General features: G+C 44.7%; 1 protein-coding gene across 6 annotated transcripts in view; it reads right to left on the bottom strand.

The window, feature by feature from the left end:
- Window positions 1-2,777: 2,777 nt before the first annotated feature.
- Window positions 2,778-23,528, bottom strand: part of DGCR2 (DiGeorge syndrome critical region gene 2) — a 48,782-nt gene continuing 28,031 nt past the window's right edge. For 3 of the 6 annotated variants that reach the window (XM_054219402.1, XM_054219398.1, XM_054219400.1), the window contains 8 exons: window positions 20,713-20,840; window positions 18,529-18,746; window positions 17,499-17,575; window positions 14,610-14,786; window positions 13,476-13,679; window positions 9,565-9,717; window positions 8,647-8,883; window positions 2,778-7,857 (listed from right to left, as the gene is read on the bottom strand). In XM_054219402.1, coding sequence (XP_054075377.1) covers window positions 7,616-7,857; window positions 8,647-8,883; window positions 9,565-9,717; window positions 13,476-13,679; window positions 14,610-14,786; window positions 17,499-17,575; window positions 18,529-18,746; window positions 20,713-20,840 — 1,436 coding nt within the window. In that variant the 3' untranslated portion in view covers window positions 2,778-7,615. The remainder of the gene's footprint in view (window positions 7,858-8,646; window positions 8,884-9,564; window positions 9,718-13,475; window positions 13,680-14,609; window positions 14,787-17,498; window positions 17,576-18,528; window positions 18,747-20,712; window positions 20,841-23,528) is intronic. The other 3 variants (XM_054219403.1, XM_054219399.1, XM_054219401.1) reach the window with 1 other exon arrangement.

The raw sequence follows: 23,528 nt of genomic DNA on the forward strand, positions 1-23,528 counted from the left end.
CAGGCAGCGCAGCCGGCAGGGGCACAAAGGAAGCACTGTGGCCAGATGTGCGCTGGCCACACGCCGCTGCACAGCCCCGCCATTCATCCTGCACTCCCCCCGTCACCGGGGTCAGCGACGTCTCCCCCCTCCCGGTGAGGCCGGCCAGCCCCCCACGGCCTGGCACCCCCCGGGTCACTGCCAGCGCTGTCCCTGCACGTGTCTGACCTGTGCCCCTGGTCCCCTGGTGCCCTCCTGGGGCTGAGCGCCCCGGACACGCCATGCTGAGCACGGCTGCTAATTACCCTCCTGGAAAAACGCATTTTAAACTGGCGAGAGCTTCCAGCAGAAGGCTGTAAGAAGGGCTGCTGATGCCCCCGCTGCAGCATCGCGAGCATCAACGTTGACAGCCGCCCCCCTCGCACGGGGTGCCGGGGGACACACGGCCGTGAGCGGGAGCGGTGGTGACCCCCAAGAGCGGTGGCCGTGCTCTGGGCACTCCTGGCTGCCCCCTGCAGCCACAGCATCGCTCCTGTCCCCAGGCAACGAGAGGGCAGGAGGGAAGGGCAAATTGTACCTGCAGGGGGTCTTGCAGTGTCCCAGAAGACCCACAGGGTCCCTGCCACCCTGAGCCACCACCACGTGCTGCAACATCAGGCTTGTCCCCGCTGAGACTGGTAGCAAAGGAAGGGCTGTGTGCCATCTCCCCGAGCTGACCAAGCATCTCCCGGCCCGGAGATGAAGCTCTGGGAGCTGCGATGGTTGAGGTCCAGCAGCGACGGAGGCGGCTGCAGCGGCAGCTGCCCTCTGTGGGTGCAGGGAAGGGAGAGCGGAGCCCCCCGCGGCACCCACGGAGGATGACACTGCACACTGGACGGCGTTCAGTGATGAACGCATCCTGCGGCCACGAGCAGGCGTGCGGGGACTTGTTCCGCAGCACTCACAGCCAACGCTGCGATCCCAGCAGCTCAGGAAAAAAAAACCAAAACAAAAAAACAAACCACCACAAATTAAAAAAAAAAAAAAAAAGTGACTGTTTGTAGGAGCTGAGCTCCCAGCTCGGAGCACGGGCAGACATTGCCAGCGCCAGGTCTGGACCGTGCAAAAAAGGAGAAGCTGCTCTTTACCCGTGCCTGAACGCAGCCCCTCTCGTGGCAGGCTGGGATCAGGTCGATTCAATTTTAATTCTTAAACTACTTCCCCCCAGCTAAAGCAGATTTAGCCGTGCACGGCTCCAGAAAACCTGACTGCAGCACTCGTACCTCCGGCCATCCGCAGCGCTGTCACCAGGAGGGGGTGAGGACGCGGGGGCGAGGACGCAGGGGCTCTGCGGCCCCACGGCCCCGCACTCGCTGCCCGCGGCGCTCCAGAAGAGGCAGGGACAGGGACAGCACAGCTCCCCCCACGCCAAAAGGACCCATCCACCAGCCCAGCGGCGATGCCAAAGGCACCTCGCCGGGACAGAAGAGATCCAGCTGTTTGCCTCGGACTGGGGACTGCTCCATCCCGCATCCCAGCCAGCTCCCGCTGCAGGCCTGCGTTACTAACCCAGCACAACTCTGAAGAGGCTTATTTATCCAGCAAGGCCTTTTAGGGGAATATCCCCTGCTGTCGGCCAGCTTTATTAAATAATTCAGAGTTACAGGCTCTTTCAGGAGAGCCACCCCCCAGCCGACGGCAGGCCCAGGGGCAGGAGAGCCCCTCTCCCGCTGCGCTCCCGGCGGGTTTCGGCTCCCCAGGGAACGGCAGCCACCAGAGCCGTGCAGCACCCGGGGTGGTTCAGGCAGAAACGCCACCTGCCGTACACAGAGTCATTGACCTGTCGCGGTTGGAAAGGACCTTTCAGACCGTCGAGTCCAACCATCAACCCACCACTGACAAACCCACCACTGACAAACCCACCACTGACCCACATCCCTCAGCACCGCGTCTGCCCGGCTTTTAAATCCCTCCAGGGATGACGATTCCACCACTGCCCTGGGCAGCCTGGTCCAATGCTTGATGACCCTTTTGGTGTAAAGATTTTTCCTAATATCTAATCTAAACCTCCCCTGGTGCAACTGGAGGCCGTTCCCTCTTGTCCTGTCACCTGTTCCTTGGGAGAAGAGGCCAACCATCCACCTCCCCGCAGGACAGCCGGGTCCTGGCACCAGGAAACCCCCCGCGCACCCCAAAACACGGCTCTCGGCCAAGTCTTCTCCCACCAGCCCACCCAGGGCCCTGCCTGCAGCCCCATCCCACACAGGGGGTGTAGAACACAAGGGAGGGAAGGGTGCAGGACCCAAAACCTCCCTTTGGGAATTTAATGAAAAGTTTGGAGCTCGAGTTTTAGAATCGCTGCGGAGGTGAGAACAGCCCGGCCTCTCCTTGGGCTTTTCCACCAGCCCCCCCAGTGCCCGCTGGGCACAGAGGCAGCGTGGCTCGGTGCTCACACCATCCCCCCCGGCTCCACGTCACGGCTCCGACCCACTCAGCTCATTCTGGAGCCCCGTGCCAGGAGCTGGGGGTCCGGACACCCCCCCATCCAGCAGCCCCACCTGCGCCGCAGTGCCACTGGTAAGGATGCGCCTCACCTCCTTGGGTACACAGCCAAAATTTCCTTAAAATTACATGAATACAGGTAAATTTCCCTGGAATCGGCACACAAAGGGACTTGGGCAGCCCCCCTGCTTGAAGTTAAACGCGTCTATTGATCTTTTTGCAAGATCACAGCTCAGAAGCATGATTTAACAAGATCTTCCTTCGCAACGCCGAGGAACCACATCGATGCAGAAATCAGGAGACACTGGAACAGGCCGTTTCTCTTACAGAACACAATTTATTTGGCATTTGGATGAAATGTTTCTCACAGCATCTTGAGAAAAAAAAAAGAAGAAAGATTAGTGCCAACCCCAAAGAAAGAAGTTAAAACAAAAAACCAGTGTCACAGGGACTGAATTATTATAGTATCAAATTTAAATTCTACATGGTATTTCACAGAATATCAAAATCTTTTATACACTGCCACAGTTAAGTCCAGTCACAAACCAACTACACAGGAGAAGCCTGCAAATGCAGCGCTGGCTAAAATTGTTTTCCAGGAGAAGGTAAAAAGCAGCGTCTCACTCTCTGGCCGCCCCCCGGCAGCCCCCAGCCCCGCGCTCAGGGCGGGCGCAGCGTCTCCGCCGGCATCAGCTCCAACCCACTCAGCGTCCAAGGTGCACAACACTGGAAAATTAAAGCTATGTGGTAGCGCAGCAGGCAGGTAATGCACGCTGCTGTCAGGGGATGCAGACCTTTGCTGCCGAATGCGCCTATTCCAAAGAAACGGGTATTTCGTTTGGAACCGGGGAACGTCAGAAGCAAAAATGTGCGAACTTTGATTTGCCTCCTCTACGCTAATCTGCTCTAATTTCAGGGTCCAGCTCCCAACTTGCAAAGGAAATTTAAAAGACGTTTCTGTATATTGCATGTTCCTTAGCTAGGGAGAAAAAAAGATGTTTCAGCAACTGAAAAAAAAATAAAGACGCGTGTTACAGATTGTGTGGGGCAACACTAAAACTTCAGTGCTTTGCCACTGAAAATCCACATCTGAAAGATAAAAACATATTCAAAATCGGCTTCAAATTCATTTAACATTAGGGGGGAAAAGAACAGTAATTACCGATCACAAAATCATGTTCCTCCCAAGTCAAACTCAAGAGACGTGAAGGGGCCACCTCCCCGTGAGGCCTGGGGAGGCAGAGCACCCGCCGACCGTAAGACTGAGCCTTCAGAAAAAGTTTTCCACCTACTTCATTCTCCTTCTAGATGAGTGTCCTGCCGTGAACGGGTAAAGGAATAGTCTGAGGCTCCAAACTAGACAAGACTGAACATTACACAGACAAGCTCTTTGCACATCTGAACGCGAGTTTTGATCTTCTAGCACAGAATGAAACCCACCCTCCTTCTAACATTACTAGGTGAGTTGTAGAGTATTGTAAAAAAATGAGGGGCTGCTGTGAGGCCATGCACGGCTACCCCCGATGCCACCGGCAGAAGTGAACACCTGGGGCTGCTCCTGAAGGAACAGCAGGGACCTCAGTACGGCACCGCAGCACGCCACAAGGATGGGGAATGAGGAGCGGTTCTGTCCGAGCCCCACGCACAACCGAGTGTTGCGACTTCACAACAACCGCGGTCAAGGACATCCCAAGAGAAACGTACTCTCGGCGCACGCATGCCGCTGGGAATGATGCGGTGATGCCGTCTCCCCCGCTGGGGCTGGAGGAACATTTGGGACGCATCAGTAGTTAAGAAAAACATCCAGAGAACTGAACGGTGGTGGTGGTGGTGGGGAAAAATCAATACACAAAATAAAGATCTCATCAATCCAATGGCAATCAAAACAGAACGGTCTTCCTCGGGCAAGCATCAACCCTCCGCAATTGGTGCTCAGGACAACGCGCTTCCCAGTCACCTTGCCAAGGGCAAGGCAGGTTTGCTGAGGAGTCAACTGCTGTCAAGAAAACTTAACTCTTCCCCAGTTGGTCCAGAAGCCTGCGCAGTTGTGACATTTTCTGCTACAGAGGCTCTTAACTCCAAGAGAAAGTACTCAATATGAGAAAGCTACATTAAAAAGGGGAGAAAATGACAATTTTATTGCCAAATTAGAAGCTTACCGAGAGGTAAATGAGCTGTACTTAATGAGCTGCTCTGTTCAAGGCAAAATTTCCCTTGGTTACAGTGAAGATGAAGAAGGATAGGGGAAAAGAGAGGAAATAGCAGCCTCCGTGCCAATGTACAAGTGGGAAAGGCTCAGAAGCGATGGGGAGAACATCACACGAGGCTTTGGCAAAGAAGCCTCCGTCTGCAACAGCTACAACCAGGAGCCACCAGGAAGTTGCCAGCTGTAACAGAGCTTATTTTCAAATAAAATTCACCACAGAACCAAAAGCAAAATAAAACCCAAAAAATCGAACAGATTCCCGCAGTGTTAGGAGAAGTGTGAGGTATCTGTTCACCTCGGCCACAAAACACAGCTTCAGAGACTAAACCAAGCCCAAAGGCCTTTTGTTATTGCGCTAGGAGACTATAAAGAACAAATATTCTATCTGTCTTCAAAAGAAGTTGGAAGTTTTCTATTTTGCACTGCTAACAAAATATTTTTCAGGAACAGACTGTAGTAGCATAGACCTTGTATCCTATTTAAGTGTACAGTATCACAGCCTGTCCCACAACGGAGCGGAGCCAGCTTGAGAGAAGGATTAACCCTAAGAGCCTAGTTTATATCCCAGTGCTTAGCTTCACCTAGCTGGACGCAGCACAAAGGTTACCGTCTACAGTATGTGTATATATATATATATAGATATCTCTCGCCACCCAGAAACACACACACGCACACACGCATTCGTACCTATAAAACTAAAGAAAAAAATCAGTACATACAATGTATAAAACGTATGAATGTGCTCAAAAATGCACAAAACCCGCTTTATTTTCATACTTCAGAAATGCTGAATAATTTGTACGCACGGTTCTGACTACTGCTATCCATCCACTTCATTAGACCAGGACTTGAACTCAGAGGAGGAGACGGTAAGAGATCCCGCCAGGGGGAGGATTGCTCCTCTCCTTTCGTACCACTGCTGTTAAAACCAGCCCAACCCCAGAGCAGGACACGGGTGGTGGGACGGCTGCAGGTGGAGAGGCTTCCTAACAGTGCTTCCTCCCACTCCCCTGCCAGCAGCGCAGCCCCCGACTGTGATTCACGCCCTCCGAGGGATTCAAGATCATTCACCAGTGTCTGAACGTCAGGACACCAGATACGATCTCAATAACAAAACTCACAGTTTTCTGTGCAAAAGGAGTTGAATTGTCAAGACCAATCCCCAAGTACAGTATAAGCCTATAGGCAAGACACAGAATAGAAAGTAGCAGCATATTCACTGGGGAAAGAGTCAGCTGCGCTGGGAAACCACAACAGTGGGGTAGGATTTGTCATACAAGTGTGATTTCTCATCATTACTAGAAAAATAGATCACACGCACACCCCCATGCAGTGTTTTCTTCCTGTCCCTCTAGGCTCGTACCCTTCATACGGTAGCAGGAGAACACGCACAAGGGGCATTCTTTACAAACTCCTTATAATTCAGCTCATCGGCGGACTGCTACAGTAAGTCAAGGACAAGCAGAGGCAAGAGGAGGGTGGGGGGAAAGGGCAAATTATTTGTACACTGAAATCCAAACTTAAATTTAAAATCACCTGTAAAGATTATTTTGCACTCATTATCAAGAACAACAGTGCTCGACTTTGGATTTAATGAGGGAGCGAATTAATCTTTTTGCCATCTCTAAATTAACTTACTTTAAAGAGTTCAATCTGAGGGGAAAATTTAAGATGACATATCAGACTGAAGAAAACTGCTTTACTGATTTAAGCACACTAACTTCATTATAACCCCTCATGGGACCTGGATAAATGGTTTGGGGGGCACAGGGGAAATCCCTAGACTAGGGTTGGCAATTTATGGGACCTGGATAAGGAACAAGTGTCCAATTAGAATTAAACATCACGTACAGCGCGTGTTGAACACTGTTTTTAAATGGTATTTGTAGAACTGTAAAGAAGTGAAATGGAGGGGCAGGAGCACACTTACATGCTAAATATAGCATGCAATAAGAAAAGCAAGAACAATGGTCTTTTATCCAGGCCAGTCTTGTGCAACTCTTCACTGTAAAGGAGTTAAACGACAAAGAAAAACAGCTCAATCTTCCTTATGGGACTATAACAAACAGGGGCTTCATAAGGCGAAGTCAGACTGCCCCAAAGTTAATTGCTCCACGTCTCTTCCCTAAAGCACTACCTAACACATACGAGGATTCTATCGAAGGGACACAAGCATTACACAGAACCAGTTTTCTTTAAGGACCATAAGTTTACCCGACAACATGAGATTTTGCAGCTACAAACAACAAATAATTGTAATTGCAAATCCTAGCTTTCTAATACCCACTTGTCACGTATCGCGTAGATCATTCATCCTCCGGTCCCTACGTTGTTTTGAAACAGCAAGGCAGACCACAACACGCAAATGTTTTACACTGTGTAACTCTTACTTGGTGACATGTGTTTTAGCTCCTCTGTGGTCCCGCTCTGTAAAACAGGCCCCCAGCCCCTTCCCTTGCCGTTCCGTCTTCTCTGCCTTTTCCGTGGCACTGAAGCAAGAGAGAAAGCAACTGATTGAACGGTGACTGCCCCCACCCTCCTTTTCCATTGTCTGTTTCCTGGGTCCAGTGGTATCCAGCCAAATCCAAGTAGCTTTTTTCTGATGTAGATTTTGTTTCCTCTCAAGTTAAGAAAAAAAAAAAACAAACAACAAAAAACAAAACTACCCATACTTTTCACCTCCTTAGAAGTCAAGGAATTCTCTGCACTCTTTTCCATAGCCAATGGAAAAAAAAGAGCAGTTATACAATCCATATTTACAGGACAAAACGATTAGTGAATGAATAACGACAGCCAAAAAACGAGAGGCACAATCCTAATCTAGAACATAAAAGCAGTGTTCAAAAAACAAAGTGGGGATTCCTTCTGAAGTTCAAACCACGGATTAGTGTTTGTCTGTGCAAACAGTTGCTAAAACTATTTCTGAGCGGCAGTCAGCCTTTTGCTCCCTTATACAATGGTATTGAGAGAACAGTGGCTGTGGCGGCTGCCCGTGAGAGTTTCTGCCGGTGTGTTTTCATTTAGCGGTGTGTCAGGAGGGACAAGAAAGGTGCTGCTGTCAGCAGAGTCTTCCAGCTCCACTGGGGAAGGACCAACTGAGGGCGGGAGCGATCCCTCTGTAAGCTGGGGGGATACATCACAGTTTCCTAGCGATGGAGGACTGGTTTGCACAGTCTGAGAAAGAACTCCATCTGTAAAGGACAAAAAACAAGCAGAATCAGAACGTTTAGTATATCGTTTCACATTCCCAAATAGATTTACTATCTGTATTTCTGGAAACCTCTGAGTTTTTCCTGGTTTTGCATTAATGCACAAAGAGATGATGCTGCAAAAGAGGAAAATTATGTAGCTAAAATAAAACTTCGATATATAAATAAGATAGTGGCATTAATCAGGCTCACTTATCTTGTGAGATATGCTGCTATAAAATCCCAAATTGGAATGATTTCTACAGTATGTGAATATCGCAGCTGCAGAACTGAAGAGCACTGGGTGAATCATTAGAAAGTGATATTTTTGGTCAATTTTTTGGGGGTGTGGGTGGGGGAAGTGGGGAGGAGAGAAGATACTGGATATATTTTATTCCAAATCTCTTGCACTTGACATTTGTTCTACTTTTTAATACCAATCTCTGTAGACCTATCTCCCAAAGACCAGAAAAGGTACCAGCATAGTGGAAACTAGGTAACCAGGTAACCCATCCAAGGTAAGGCTTGAAAATAGGCAAGATCTAAGAGTTAAATTGCTTGCATCATGGATTCCACTTGTAATTTAGGCGATCCAAAGAATCCTTGAGAAAAACCAAGCTTAATGATACATTTTAACAAAAGGCTTTGCCGTCGCAGAAATAAGAGATTTTATCATGAAATACATTTTCCCATCAAAATCACAAAAACACGTGATTATAGTTTAAAAAACAAAAACCTACCCTCTAGCTGAAATGAAAAAGAGGAAGAAAAGAGAAGTTATTGCCTGCATACCTGGAGTGGAACAAAGGATGCCGTCTGGATTGACAGAAGCCTCATAAGGAGGAGGTGGGTCATCTGGATGTTGGATATCTGGATACTTGTAAGCAGTATAGGGTGGAGGCGGATCGTGGAAATGAAATGCCCCACCTTCCCCATCATCTGAAAGATGCAGTGGAGTAAGGCCAGTTCCAAAACCATCAGGGCCATAATCAAAACCAGGCATCCTGCGGCCCAAGTTAAAATGGTGCACTATTTCGAGAGAAGAAAAAGAAGTAAGTGACTTTATCCCATGCTTTCTTCTCCAATTTAAGGCAGATCTCAACACCTTTTTCCACTTTTCACGCCCAAGGAACTCATGTCTCCTGAAGACCTAAAAAAGTCTACGTAACCTATACAAGTCAACTCACTGTAGTTACACAACGATACCCAGGCCCACCTGCTCCCGGACTGTTTGTCCTGCATCACATCTAAATTTGAATCTAACCTCTTCAAACTAAGGAGATCATTCACACATAGAAGATATTTCAGATCTGGACCACATATAACAAAAAATACTTTTCCATTATCAACTAAAAAGTTCAAGTTTGAAGAACCTACCCAAGACACACACATACAGGCACAGTCAAGCAAGACCATGACACTTCTCACCTTTACATACATCAACCTGCCAATAATAAGCACAAGGCACAAGATAAATGTTGATATTAAATTTTTTTCTTTGAATGGGGAGTGGTTCAAAGAACCACAACTTGTACAAATCATGACCAGTCCAGGCAGCCAGGGCAGAGCTGGTTTGGGTACAGTGCTGACTAGAACCTACAACCAGACTGCTGCTGCTCTTTTCCACAGATTTCTGTTTCTTCTGTTCTCTTTATTCTGAAGCACATACACTACTTAGATCAAGAATTGTTACGGATACGGGCTACTTACAGTTTGCTCCAATCAAAGACTCTATGCGCTCTCTCCGCCTCTGGCGCAGACGGTGGACCATGAAAAGCAGCAGAGAGAGGATGAGGAAGGAGGAAATGCAGCTAACGATCAGACGCATCCCACCGGCCATTGAGTCAAACAAACTGTTGCCATCTGTTACATAAAACACGTAAAAGAAGCCTGTTACTTTTGTCCAAGACTCATTTTTCTTGATGATGTTCTGTCAGTAATGGAGAGGTAAATGCAGAGTGGAGATTCATTAGTCTGGTTTAACACTTCTCCATATTTCACAAGTGTAAGAAAATTATGAATCATCATGCGATTTAACTATTTATCCCAAGAAGATCTAAACGTTTCTAAAAATATCTTAATCAGCGAAAGGGTCAAAATGTTGAAGGCTTCAGGTCTCTGAAAACAGGAAAAAGGTTAGGTTAACGGCGTTTTGCACATCCACTTGTCTCCCTGGCATGGCTGATGATGTTATGCTACAGAGGGCAGCAAGCCTGCAAGCTCTGGGAAAGGCCCGAGAACTGGCATACCTACACACTACTTCTACGTGACTTCTGGACATCTTAACTTTTACGTTTCAAACAACAATACCTCTAAACGTTGTTCTTATCACCAAAATGTGGTCATCTAAATTCCGTATGTCATCGGTACATTGATTAGCACACCACTAAGCGATAGAACTAAAAATACCTTAAAAAGGTGAATCAATGTGGTAATCATCTTTCAGGAACTGAGGAGATTAAGGTAAACAGGAATTAAATCTTTTCCTAGAATCACGCCAAGTGGCAGAACATGAAATAGACCCGGGAAGTTACGGCTTTGAGAGTTCTGTACCAATTTCTTTGCAGCAGTTTCCCGTTAAAGAGCTCTACATGAGAAACGCTCCCAGGCTGGGTGTGGATAAGAAACAGATGTTGTGGCTGCACAACCCCGTCACGTACTGCTCCAGGACACAAGCACTGCCAGGTACGAACCCCTCTCTCCAGCCACCCCAGTGCCACCACAGTGTCCCTGCAGTGCCACCGCACTTCCTAGAGCAACCAGCCAGACCCTGGCCATCTCTCCTCTCCCGCACCCACTGTGCCTGCAAAAGCGCTCTCAATATTTTCACCAACAGCAGCTAAAGATGCATCAAAGATTCCTTACAAAAGAAAGCTAAAAGCCTCAGAAAAGCTGTAAATACTGACTTGCTACAAACGCTAGTAACAGAAAAATCCACCTAATTTATACATCGTTAAAGTACACGGCTAACAGGTTGGTATTTTTTATGTAACGCATTCTTGGCAACAAGAAATTCATTTAATAGTGCGCTACGCGCAGAGCTCGAACATTACACCCTCTCAAATCTGGCTGTGCGGTGCAAAAGCCTCTGTGCTGTCAAACCTTTCAGCAAGTCTTACTTAAACGGCTGCAGTCACACTCCTCCCAACAACACACCCTCCTGACCACCACAGACCTGCCGCTGTTCCTCCTCCATTTTATGGCAATGCTGACTTCACAAATATCATAAATTAGTGCTAATAACTGCCTTAAATAAAGTGACTTCAGTAAAATGTACACGCAGGCAAGAATGACACAATCTTGTAGGCAGAAAGCCCAGCTTGCAGGATTCTCTTTAGGCCAGCTACAACTGCAATTCTTGGACCTTCTGGAGCATCCTGGGCCTCTGTGACACTGCTCCCAGCCTGAGAGCGCTCCTAACGGTCAACCCGTTTGGCTGGATAAACTACTGTCAAGTGAAGTCCTAGATTTAAAAAAAAAAAACAAAAACAACAAAACAGACAAAGAGCCAGGTTGTGCAGAACAATGTAAGTCATCACAGAGATTTCCAACCCATGTAAATACAAACAGATTATTTCAGAAAGGCTGTTTTACGCTCGATACAGTAGTAATACCCTGTAACTGCACCAGTTTAGCCACCAGAAAAAGCTTCTGCACCATCAGCTCTTTCAAAGTATTTTACTTCTTTTATTACCTTTCCACAAATAAGAATTGCAGGTCTGTCTAAACAAGAGGTACACAGAAAAATTATTTCCTACCACATCCACGGAGCGGCAATAGACAGACTGCCTCGCTTTTAGCATTAGCACACGACAGATTTTCCTCTGCCATTTATCTTGAACTAAATGAGGGAAAGCATCTTTCAAGAGAGCATAGCTGTGATTGCTCAGCTTACTCCTACCACTGAAAAATTCCCCTACTACCAAGTCCTTGAGTAATATTCGTTATCCACTCGTACTCATCGCTCACCCACTCACGCTGCGAGAGCTGATTACCTGCCAACCCAACAGCAGGATTTATTTCCCCTGGTCTCTCCTTGGGTGATCAATTTACTTACTGTTGATTAGTAAACTGTCTTCTTTCCTTTGCAACACAGCTTAGAGAAGACATATGTAAGAATTGGGCAAAGATAAATACACGCTGATTAAAGAAAGTAATCCATTAATTTTGTCATCTGGAATAGCCATTTATAAACACCCAAAAGGATAACTGAAACACGTCATTTTAAAATTCCAGTGTTTATCACTAGCTGAAGTAACTTCATTACGAAGGAAGTCTGACAACTGCTTGATGATTCTTCTCTCGGAAACTGAGTTACTAAAAAAACCAGAACGCTTCAGGCAAGAGTATAATGAAACAGTCTTATTCAGCATCCCTACAGAAAGAAGAGCTTAAGGATCAGAAAGGATGTGGTAAAATACACTCTTCAAATCAGTATTCATGAAATAGTTAAGACCCACAGCAATAAGCAAGGATTAAAGAACACGGCACGAGGTTATCCCAGGTCATCTTATCCTGTCTGCTGGATGACGCTTTGCCGACACTGTTCCCGAAGATAAAAAAAGTGAAGACAAAGTCTTAACTCTGCTGATAAGAGTGGGAGGAAGAGTCCTGCTGTATCCTCTCTCTTTCACCGACCAACCTGCAACACTGGCTATGAACACCTGCTAAGCTTAACCCTCAGAACGGATGTGAATGACAGCAAGGAGGAGCCAGTGGCCTTTATTGATTAACTTCTGTAGTTAAGGCAAATAAGACAGACTGCAGATTTGGAAGCCAAGAAGCAGCCCTTTTTTGTAACAGATTGAAATGGAAGCCTCTGATGGGAAGAGCTGACCTTCTGTGTTTTCCTTAGCAGTTCTGAAAAACAGTTTCTTAGTGCACTCTAATAAAATTAAGTTCTTTTAAAATACCAGGAAGTAACAGTACCACAGAGTGGCTGAGGTTGGAAGGGACGTCCTGAGATCATCTAGTCCAACCTCTGCTCAAGCAGCGTCAGCTAGAGCAGGTCGCCCAGGACAGAGTCCAACCGGGCGGTGAATATCCCCGCAGATGGAGACTCCACAAGCAATCTGCTCCAGTATTTGACCACCTTCACAGTAAATTCCAAGTAAGATACATTTCTTTTCACAAGTCTCTTTCCAGAAAAATAACAGTTTAGAGCCAACTGAAGACTGCTGATCCTTATTATACTTATTGAAACTCTCTAATTTATAAACTTTGCTTCCCACATGATCCCTGCAAACTCCCACATACATAAATGCTCATGTCCAGAAAAAGATGCTTAATTAGTGCTCAAAAGTCTTTTTTTTTTTCCATGAGAACTAAACATGACAAAGGAACCATGCAAAACAATCTACTAAAAATCCACAGTAGTGTCAACCTCCATACAGAAAATAAGCTACTGCTTCTCCTATAAAAGGAGCATCAAGGATGGCTAATTATTTTTAGCCAGAGTCTGAAATGTTTCATTTCCCGTGATGTGAGATGTTTCCCCACAGGGGGTTTGTACCCAGCAATGTTGAGGCATTGAAAATGTGCATCATTTCAAAGTTATACCCAAAGATAACCAAGTTGAGCACTGAATTTTTCTCAACAGAACTGCAGCAATCAACTCTTACCTGGGTCTAAACACGTAAACTTGCAGCACTCCTTAGGGTCTTTGCGATACTGCTGACACCCCTGGGGCCGCTCACACAGAGCGGCCACGCACATTTCAGGTTCACCGTTGTGACACGTGCAGCTCAAACAGGGATCGTTCCCTTTGGGAGTGAAATAGTAGCCTTCATCCACAATGTTGTCTTTGATATCAACGCAAGTCTGGCCTAGAACAGAAACGCACATCAATATCCAAGCGTCTGTGAGCCTGCCAGGCAGGAGTCCCCTTTATTCTGTTACATTAAGTGATGTGTAAACATAAGCATACCATCAGTTAAAAGCCACACCTTCACATTAAAGCAACTCTGAAAAGGGATCTCGAAGGAGTAGGGAAGATAATGGATAGTCTGGAGGCAGGCAGGGGTGATTTACTGCTCAAAATTGACAAACTGAGTTTTAAGTATTTAATGGAATTGACATGCTTTCAGGTGTTCTCTCCAAGACACAGGAAAACAAGTGGTCTGAGAAGTTTAAGCTTCACTGTCATGCCTGCTGTCTGCATGCCCTGTCTCCTGGTACTTGGGAAAAGCTGGATCTTCTGACCCGACCTGAAAGACACTCAACAGGCCAGGCCTAAACAAAGATGCCAGGCAATAGTACTCCCACTGCCCTCGGCTGCAGCTCGATCTCTGCCCACTGGGGGAAGTTTGGGTGTCTTCTGCCCACCGTCCTTTCCTCCCGCTCACCTAAAGGCAGGCACCAAGCCCAGAGAGCGGTAACACAGGCAGCGCTGGGACCTGCCGGCTGAAGCGACTGCTCGGGGCACACAGCCTGTCCCCTCCGCCCCAAGCACAGCTCAGCTGGGAGGGCCCACAGGAACATTCAGACTTTTTTCAACCTTTTTTTTCCAAGTGTACTTTATTCTGGGGCCGATATAGCTGCTTAACAAACAAAATCTGACTGTGGCTGACAACCACACTTTACAATGCCCTTATTTAAGCCAAGCAGAAATTTAACTTCTGCCTCCTCCTCTTTTTTTTTTTTTTTTAATTCACTGGGCAAAAGGTAGAAAAGATAACTAACAGATTTCCCCATATTTGTTATATGCATATTTAAACAAACACAGAACAGTTCACACCGAACTAAAACCAACTTACTCCTTTTGCAGAGGAATGAAGATTTCTCATAGCAGTTTTCAGCATACCAGCTGTGTAAACCGTGGTGCCGAAGGGTAGGAAAATGGAAACACTGAAGCTGGGCACAAAGAACGTTTTCATTTTCAGACATAGCCGTACCAAAGATAGGGTCAGGGGGTAAAAATACTTCTGAAGAGCCTAGAACAAGATGCATTGATATAAGCTTTGCATACCCGCAGGCTGCTTTCGAGAGGCTCTGTAACGTCACTCATTTCAGGCACACCAACCCTGCTAGAAGGCTACTGTCCTCTAGCTTCAGCCTCCAGCAGCCACCAGCAGCACTCCTCCGGGGGAAGGCAAGAAAGCAAACAGTGGGGAGGGAAGGGGTGACTCACAGAGAGAAGAGGCTGCTGTTTTCAAAGTACTGGGTAATTTTGTCATTCTGCAACAGTAGGAGCGATGTTCTGATATCTCCACGAGTGCTGCTTTCCCGAGCCCCATGGGGTTTGCCTGCCCATTTTTATGCACCCCTTCAAACACCGCTGAGCAACACACTTGCTAACGGTGGAGCAAGAATCCATATCCATCTTGTACCTGCTGCTCCAAGCACCTACTAGCGCTTCCAAAGAAGTAGGTCTATCCCATGCTGCGCGCTCCAGAGCCGCTCATTCAGAGCGCTGAACCGAGCCATGCAAGGCCGCTCTGCTGCTGCAGCGCTGGAATGGGCTATTTGGTCCTTCCAACTCACACAATCATTCAAAAGAGCATATTGTGATGGGTTCCAAACAGCCAGGACTCAGCATCAAGTTATTTTTCCCACGACAGAGATACTTTATGAACATACCCCCCCACAAACACAATACTTTGGGCAAGTACAGCCTGATCTTACAGACTTATGATTCTCCGCAAGCACCCCAACTGACAATACTTGGCAAATTTCATGTTTTTACGTTAATAACCCTCTTAGCAAACAGGAAGAGCATTTACTCAAACTGGCCGTCCATTTCAAAATTCGTATATGCCTTATCTTATTAAATCAAGAATCACGAGCACAAAAACACATAAACCATGGGTGTAGATGACAGCCTTGTATACTTATGTATCCCACCACTTTTGGTACTAGAGGGGAAGCTATTTCATACTTCCAGTGTCTCCTTTTGTATCGGACGCTTTTAACACCTGTGCTTTCTAGCAGTATGAAAAAGCAATACCCGGTTTGATAGCTCATACTGCAAGAGGTGTTGAAGGCATTTCATAACTTTAAAATGAATTAAAATTTCCAAATTATAGGACACTAAATCAGTTTTTCAAACAGATAATAGGAATTCAGAGTCTGTCTCACTACAAATCAATGAAAGTTAAGTAAAATCTTTCAAAAGCTACCGAATGCTATTATGTACTTCATTAAATAAAGTTTATTATTAAATAAAAGGTTTATTATTATTAAATAAAAGGTTGAAAACAAAAGACTATGTCATTGAGAAAGTTTCCATTTATATAATAAATCAAATTAAATAAAATTTATCATAAAAACAGGTATCATGATTTTGTGTGGTTTATGCCTCCCTGGTTGCAAACACCTTGTCAGCAGATGGCAGTGCAGTCAGCTTCCCAAAGAGCAAAGAAAGGTCCTTTTAAGGAGAAAGCTGGTATTTTTAACTTGGGCTTCACAGGAAAAACCTACCTATATAAACAGGTTTGTCCAGATCAAAAGTCACTATTATGAGAAAAAACTGAAGTTCCTCCCTCCCTTTGTCCCGCTGTCCAAAGATATCTTTAAGTGCTTTACTTCAAGGAACTAATGAAAAATGTTCCTGCCTCCACAAGAAGGAGCAGTTTCCTCTGAAGGTTCAGTCAACCCTGTTCACTTAAGTGACAAAAGAAATCAGTATTTTGGTCCATGGCAGCACAGTGAACAGAACAAGTACTGTCGTTAGAAACCTACACAGGGCTCTACTGCTTCTCGTGTGTTGGAGAAGTATTTTTCAAGACCCAACCCTTTCACAAAATTCTGTTCGGAATTATGTGCCTGCACCTAACGGACAGTTTTCCTTCCAGATTTTCCATTACTGAAAATTGTATGTAAGAAAACTATTCATATTAGTTTTCAAATGCTACAATGGAATCCACAATTTAAGTTGATACTTAACAAACCCTCTTGGCTTTAAATTTTCCATTACCTAAACCAGTACAGCATTTAGACATTCAATTGTACACATAAGAGTTCATATAATGACTTTAAGATTAACTAATCCATCAACTGAATTAGTAAAAACTAATGGGTATAGAAACATAACTTTGGATTTTCAGCAGAGGGAGCTGCTTGGTTTGCAATTGAAGAAGTTCAGCCAGTGATGCCTATCAGATTAATGTTCAGTTTTTCATATAAACTGGGTTTTATTTCTGTGTTTAGGCCAATTTCCTCTTGGTTTAAGTAAACTATCCGAAGTACTTTAAAATGAAAAAAATCTGGGTCATTCTGCAAAATTCAAGATTTATTTTTTTTTAAGTATATAAAAATCTACCAACTTTTAAAAAGCTAAAACCCTCGAATTTCCTACGCTAGACTGTGCAAATACTAGAATTGTGAGTCAGCAGTTCATCTAGTCATTCACCACAAAGAACCAGAAACTACAGTGTAGTTTCCTTTTTTGGAGCTTAATCAAGGGGAAAGACCAAATAAACTGAAACCCAGGTTCTTTCCACAAGGCATCAAAGTGAAAAACTATGAAACTTCTTACACTTGAAAATAAGGCACGTGTATTGAGTATTAAACTCTTCCGTTTTGCTACGGTAAAGCAAAGCAGTTCCCCCACACTATTTCAACACCATCACTGAAGGAAGTGATGTTGCTCTTGCAAGTAATATTAATGCTTTAAGGCAGTTTAAGTAATAATTTGAAAAGCCTACCTTTATAAGCTACTTCCCAGTGACCTTCTAGGGAGTGATTTCGATTGGTGATCACATACTGATATCCAACCCAGAACCTACCAAAAACAAAGTTAGATTCGAAAGACACAAGCCAAAAACATACTAACAAATTAAAATAATTTACACAGAACCTTACAATGTCTTTACGCTTAAAAACTAACTCTCAAAACATTCTGATGATTTTTCCTTAACATTTCAGCCCATTCGTTGGCAACGTAGAGGGACTATGATTGAGCGATAAGGGAAAATACTTGACAGTTTTCTGTGTTTGCAAACGATAACTCACCACGTCTTTTATTTCTACTTAGAATGATCACCTTATTCTGTTGTTATTGCAGCACTTCAGTTTTTCAAACCCAAAACCCACACACAAGCATCCAGAAGTCAAATATTTGATAAACATATACAACTTATGTCAGACCGTCAGGGATCAAACCATCCAACTCTCCCGAGACACAGCTACACCGTTACTGAGCCACTGCTGGTGACCCGTCATGGCAGGCCATGAGACTGACAAAAAAATCACAGACAAAAATAAAAGAATTACATTTGTCGTGAACTAACAGAGTAAAACATCTAAAGTCATCAGAACATAGTTCTTACAACTCAAAACTTCACTCTTATCTCAAACTGGCAGTCTTTGTCAGAGCTAGTGGTACTTAGTAGAAACAAAATTTCTGTTGAAAAAATTAAAGAAATATTATTTCCGTACAAGGCAGGGCAGCAGTAAGTCACTGTAAAATCCACCGGCCCTGCTGCAGTTCAAGAATACGAGTAAGGTGCTGAGACAGCCTGAAGATAAAAAGGCTCTGTTGAATTGTAGCCTATCTGTTAACGCTAATTAACACCTAAAATCCAGATGGCCCCTGCCAAACAGTCAACCAGCAGGCTCATACTGGGTTATTAACCCAAAATCATATTTTCTAAGCAAACTGACCTAATGGTATTTGTATCACACAGAAACCATTCTCACGCAATGTGAGATCTCTGTCCTCTCCTTCCTACTCACCTACGCTGGTCCTTCCTCACAAATGTTTTTTCTTCCAAGTCCCACTCCTGTGCCAGGATAAACCGGAGCTCCTGGTCTGCAGTGAAGGTGGCGAGGGATCCGTTCACCCGTTGACATGTCTGCACAGCGTCCCAGTAGTTCTCCCCATTTAAATACACTCTGTAACAGCTGGCCGTGCCCTCATAGTGGTGCCATCCTGTTGGGCACTTTCCTAGGAAACATGAAGAATAAAAGGGAAACCATTCCCCCCACATTAGGATCTTCAAGATAATGCATCCTCACCAGTTTATGACAGTGCAATGCATAATCACTTGGATGTGTACCCACACCACACCGCACGCCTCACTTCCCCCGGAGATGCATGCATTACGGATCACAGAAGACACTACTACAGCATTTGATAAAGGAACATATTTTAAAATGTATTTAAAGAGATGCAATTCCTCATAACGTTTCATTGCACTGTGACAGCCTTTAAAGTCTTTAATTAAGACTGATGATCTACCGTGGAAGGTATTTCCCCGCACATCTTTATAAATCTGATCAGTTCGATCAATCCAAGTCAAAACAAGCAGCAAGAAGCGGGAAGAAAAAACCAGAGGTGGCCAATTTAATGACTCTGTCTTTCTGTTAGGTGGTTAGCAATACACCCAACGTGCTGTGAAGTTTTCAACCTACTTTTACAAACAGTCTCAGTAGTATTCCCATAATCCTGCTCCCACAGTCAATCACTAAAGACCATGGGGGTTCTGGGGCAATTGTTTGCTTTGGAAAAACATCACTGCAAAGCGGCTCTTTAGGAAGTCAGAAGGTGACGGTGTGAAGTGCTGTCTCTGCTTCCTCGCAATTAACTCAACTGGGGGAATATGCAACAAAAGCCTTGAGGCATTTCTAGCTGAAACAGGCCCACAGGCTTTTGCCCGGCATTCTTAGGGGTGATGGGTACCTAGCAGAGAGAATCAGAGGTGGGGGGAGGAAATTTAAAACAGACATGAAATAGGATTTTAGTACCTGCATTTGCAATATTGATTTTGCACAACACTTAAGAAAGGAACTTTAAATTCACAAACTGTTTCATGTTCATTACATGCATTCAGAGTTCCTGCTCTCAAGCTTCTTTATTCCCTTCAGAAACAGCGATCGTTACTTGTCGTTTTCAGAAGATCACTGTAGTGCAAAGCAATTGTTCCCGATTACTGCCATACTGTCTTCCCCCACGTCCTCTTCCTACCCTGTCCCATCCTTCCCTCCAGGGCTCATCAGTGCTGTCTCACGTTCCCAAATCACTGGATGATCTCTGGAGCAAAGGGGGAATGAAGATAAGAGGGAGAAGGCAGGGCGGAATTAAATGTTTGGGGCCCAGAGAGGTTCAGAGGCAGCAGACACCATGAGTCCACCAATGGGAAGGACACTGACAGGACGTTTAGAATGCTTCAGCTAAGGCTGGGATCAGGATGCCACTGGTGGCCCTGGCGGTGCTGCAGGTGAGGGGGTAGGATGACAACAAAGTGATATTTTTGAAGATTCCTGACTGACTGATGGGAGGAAAATGGTGAAAGGCATTCAAGTGCATCATACTTCCTTGACAGACTTTGTCTTCAGAGAAGCAAGTGAAGCATTCCCTTAAGTTCCCTGCTGCCCAAAGAGTATTTTCCTATTAAAAAGGATACAAAACTCAGAACATCAGAGATGTACTTAATTAACTAATAATAGTGCAATGTCTTTAAGATCATCTTCAAAATTACTTCAATCAAGAGCAATCAATTTTGGCTTCTTCCCCACTTTCCAGGGGAACAATCCTACACGCAAGCGCCCAGCAAAAGACGAGGGCCAGCCACACTGCCACCCCTGCTGCAGGCTGAAACCGTCACTGAAACCATGGGCTTAGTGTTCTGTAACTGCAGTGAGTTATAACAGAAAACAGCAACTCTGATTTCACAGAAATAGGATTGCTAGGGAAGCAGAATTCTTTGCATGTATTGGCCGGCTATATGAACTAAGCAATGTAACAGGACATATATAAAAGAAATGTACAAAAACCTTAAAAAGCACTGCACATGAATAAAATCTGGTCAAAAAGCTATCTAAGAGAAAAAGCGATTAATTTCTCCTTAAAAAAAAAAAAAGCCTAAATTGCTAAATTAATTAGGAGAAAGATGGCCCAGATTTCCCAGTCTGCAACTTACTGCTAAATCGGACAGGCTGTGCCACATTGACAGTGTGAAAGCGGGTTGTCTCTCCTCCTCTCCCTCGACTGTGCCTGGAGTCCACATTCTCCTTCCCATGGTAAGTTCGCTGGTCCGCTGTCAAGCCTGCGGACCAGAAGCAACAGTCAGTACTGGTGAAAGATGCAAGCAAAGGCAGATTTCATTTTATTAAACTTCCTCTGGGTTTTAATTCATGACATATATGATAAGTAGCACAGTCAGGTAAATAAAGATGGTAGATCCCTGCAATAGCAGCCTGGCCATTTTACAGGGCACGTAACCGAAACACCTACAACTGAAAAGAACCAACAAGCCATTACACGAGTCTTGCAGAGTAAGCTAAATATTTTGGCAGATTCTCAACAGCCTGCAGTTGTACACAGGACTTGACGTTCATCATTTCAGCTGCTGCAGCAAATGCATCATCCCCGGTGCATTTTACCAGTTCCTGTTTAGCGAACTACCCACTCTCCAGCTGCTTCGTTTCACAGTTGTGTGTTCAAGGATGTAAGACGACTTTTCCAATACTTTTCCCAATGCATTCTCTGAGATCTAGGACAAAATTAAAACCAGGAAAGGAAACCTATCTTCAGCCAGAAGAACAAGGTTTTTCATTCACTCTCAAGCTGCTAAAGGAAATGTTAGCTCATTATTTCTGAAATAAATAAAAAAAGACATACACGCCCTCATCTCAGTGTCAGGGCTTCTAACTGGCATAGATGACACCTGGATTTGATAACTTTGGAAGAACACAGCCCCCGGAAAAGGGGCTGAAGGGCTCCACATGCCTGCCAGGGGCAGCTAAGGAGCAGGCAGTTCAGGTGGAGCTGCTGCAGCATGGGCTGTAGCCAGCAGAACTAGCAAGATCCCAGGTAGGAAGGCTGGCACAGCATGGGGAGAAACCTTTGAGAAAGACGGAGATAAGCATCAAGAAAGACTGATCTGGAAACAAGGGATTAACCTTAAAAAGAGAAAAATGAAGACCCAAGAATTTAAGCATTAGAAATACCTACTACTGTGTTATTTAATATTACTAGATGTTATTAAAGCTAATAAGAGTTTAACCATCACAAAGAACTATGCAGAGTTCATTTCTACATAAAAAATCAGCTTATTTTCCTTTAAAGCTGATTAGCTCTATCTAGCCTAGCTAAACCAAATAAACCAGGCATGGTCTCATATAAAGAAGAGCTACAGTCTTCTTCAACAGGTTCAATTACATCTGTTTGAAATATATTCAAAACTATGTCAATAAAACTTTCTCCTTTCAGATTCTCTTTAGAAAGGAAGAGGCCTACAGCAATTTCATGATAATTTAAACCCAGTTGGAGACTGTTTGGCGTATTACCCAGAAGGAAAGACCTCCAGAAGACCCACCATCAACCAAAGCACTCCTTGGAACAAATGTTAGCACCAGAGAGCAAAAAAGATCACTAGCTGGAGCGCAGGAAGAGCAGAGTAGCTCTAGCATACTCAGTTTGCCCTGGGTTAATGTGATAAACAAGGGATATTTAATTACCACGTTACCCCAGGAATTACATGTCTATAGAGATCACCCATTAAGAAATGGCTGTGCATAATAGGCTCACATGGCCTTACAGGAATAAAGTAGTAATTCTACTGTTCAATATTAGAATACGCTATTTATCACAGGCAAGAAGTTAGTGCCAAGAGATTCAGTCAGCGTACATTTCAAAGGACACGAAATGGTAAAATAATTTGACAGTGAAGATCACTGATTATTTTTTATTACTTTAAAGGCCAATCTATTTTTAGTTTTAGAATTTGACGGTTCTTAATCCTGATGGTTCAGTAGCAGTATTTACACTATGATTTTCAGAGCGGTACTGAGACACTGAAAAGGCAAATCTTTAATTATAGTAAGACTTTAAAAATAACACTAACGTAGAACGCTTTATCAAAGATGAACTGAGCTCAGCATGGGAAACTATTTTCCCATGGCATTAAATGGTAACAAGTAAACCCAAAGAACCAGTAAGAACCAAATGCACGAAGAATTAGTTCCCTTTCAGAAGTGAGAGCAGATGCAACACCATATGTCTGACCCTCCACGGCTAAACAGAACGCCCACGAGGACTTAACAATTTACCTTCCCTGGGAATAAAACAGAAGTTCGCAGGTTTTAACACGCGAGGTTAAGAAAGGGTTACTTGGGCTAACATCTTAAGTTGACAGAATTTATGCCAGATGCGTTGAAAAATAGCTACAGAGATCCCCCCCAAAGGAGTTCAGTGGCTCCTCACCCAGAAGCAGGACACTCGCTCCTTCCCCGGCGTCTGCCGTGGTGCCACTGAAGAGGCAGAAGGCAGCCACCACCAGCCCCACTCCTCCTTCAAGCCCAACACTGTCAGCTGCTTAATAGACTGGTGCTCTTCAAATACTAAATTGCTCCTATTTGACCTGAATTTTTGATCTCCGAGAAAAACAATGATGACAAGTTTTTCCAGGGCACTGAAGAAAGATGCTAACAAGCCTCTAAGTCACTCGACTGCCATGAAAAGCTGCTGCAGGCTCTGGTGGCAAAGGTGTAATTGGACTGGTTTTCTTCTGTATTTTTTCAATACTCTGCAGAAGAGCTCTCTATGTACTTTGCTCTTCCTGCTTCCTTTATAAAAATATTTTTATCTTTAAAAATAAATTAAAAGTGCCATGGACTAAGCATTATGATAACAACCTAAGCCAGAAGACCACAACCTAACCATGTTTGAGTGTTTCAGAAAGGAAAAGCCATCACTTTTATTGCTTATGTGCATACTTAACATTCTGAAAGCC

The sequence above is a fragment of the Rissa tridactyla genome, chromosome 13, assembly GCF_028500815.1.
Source record: "Rissa tridactyla isolate bRisTri1 chromosome 13, bRisTri1.patW.cur.20221130, whole genome shotgun sequence".
In the NCBI taxonomy this organism is placed as follows: domain Eukaryota; kingdom Metazoa; phylum Chordata; class Aves; order Charadriiformes; family Laridae; genus Rissa; species Rissa tridactyla.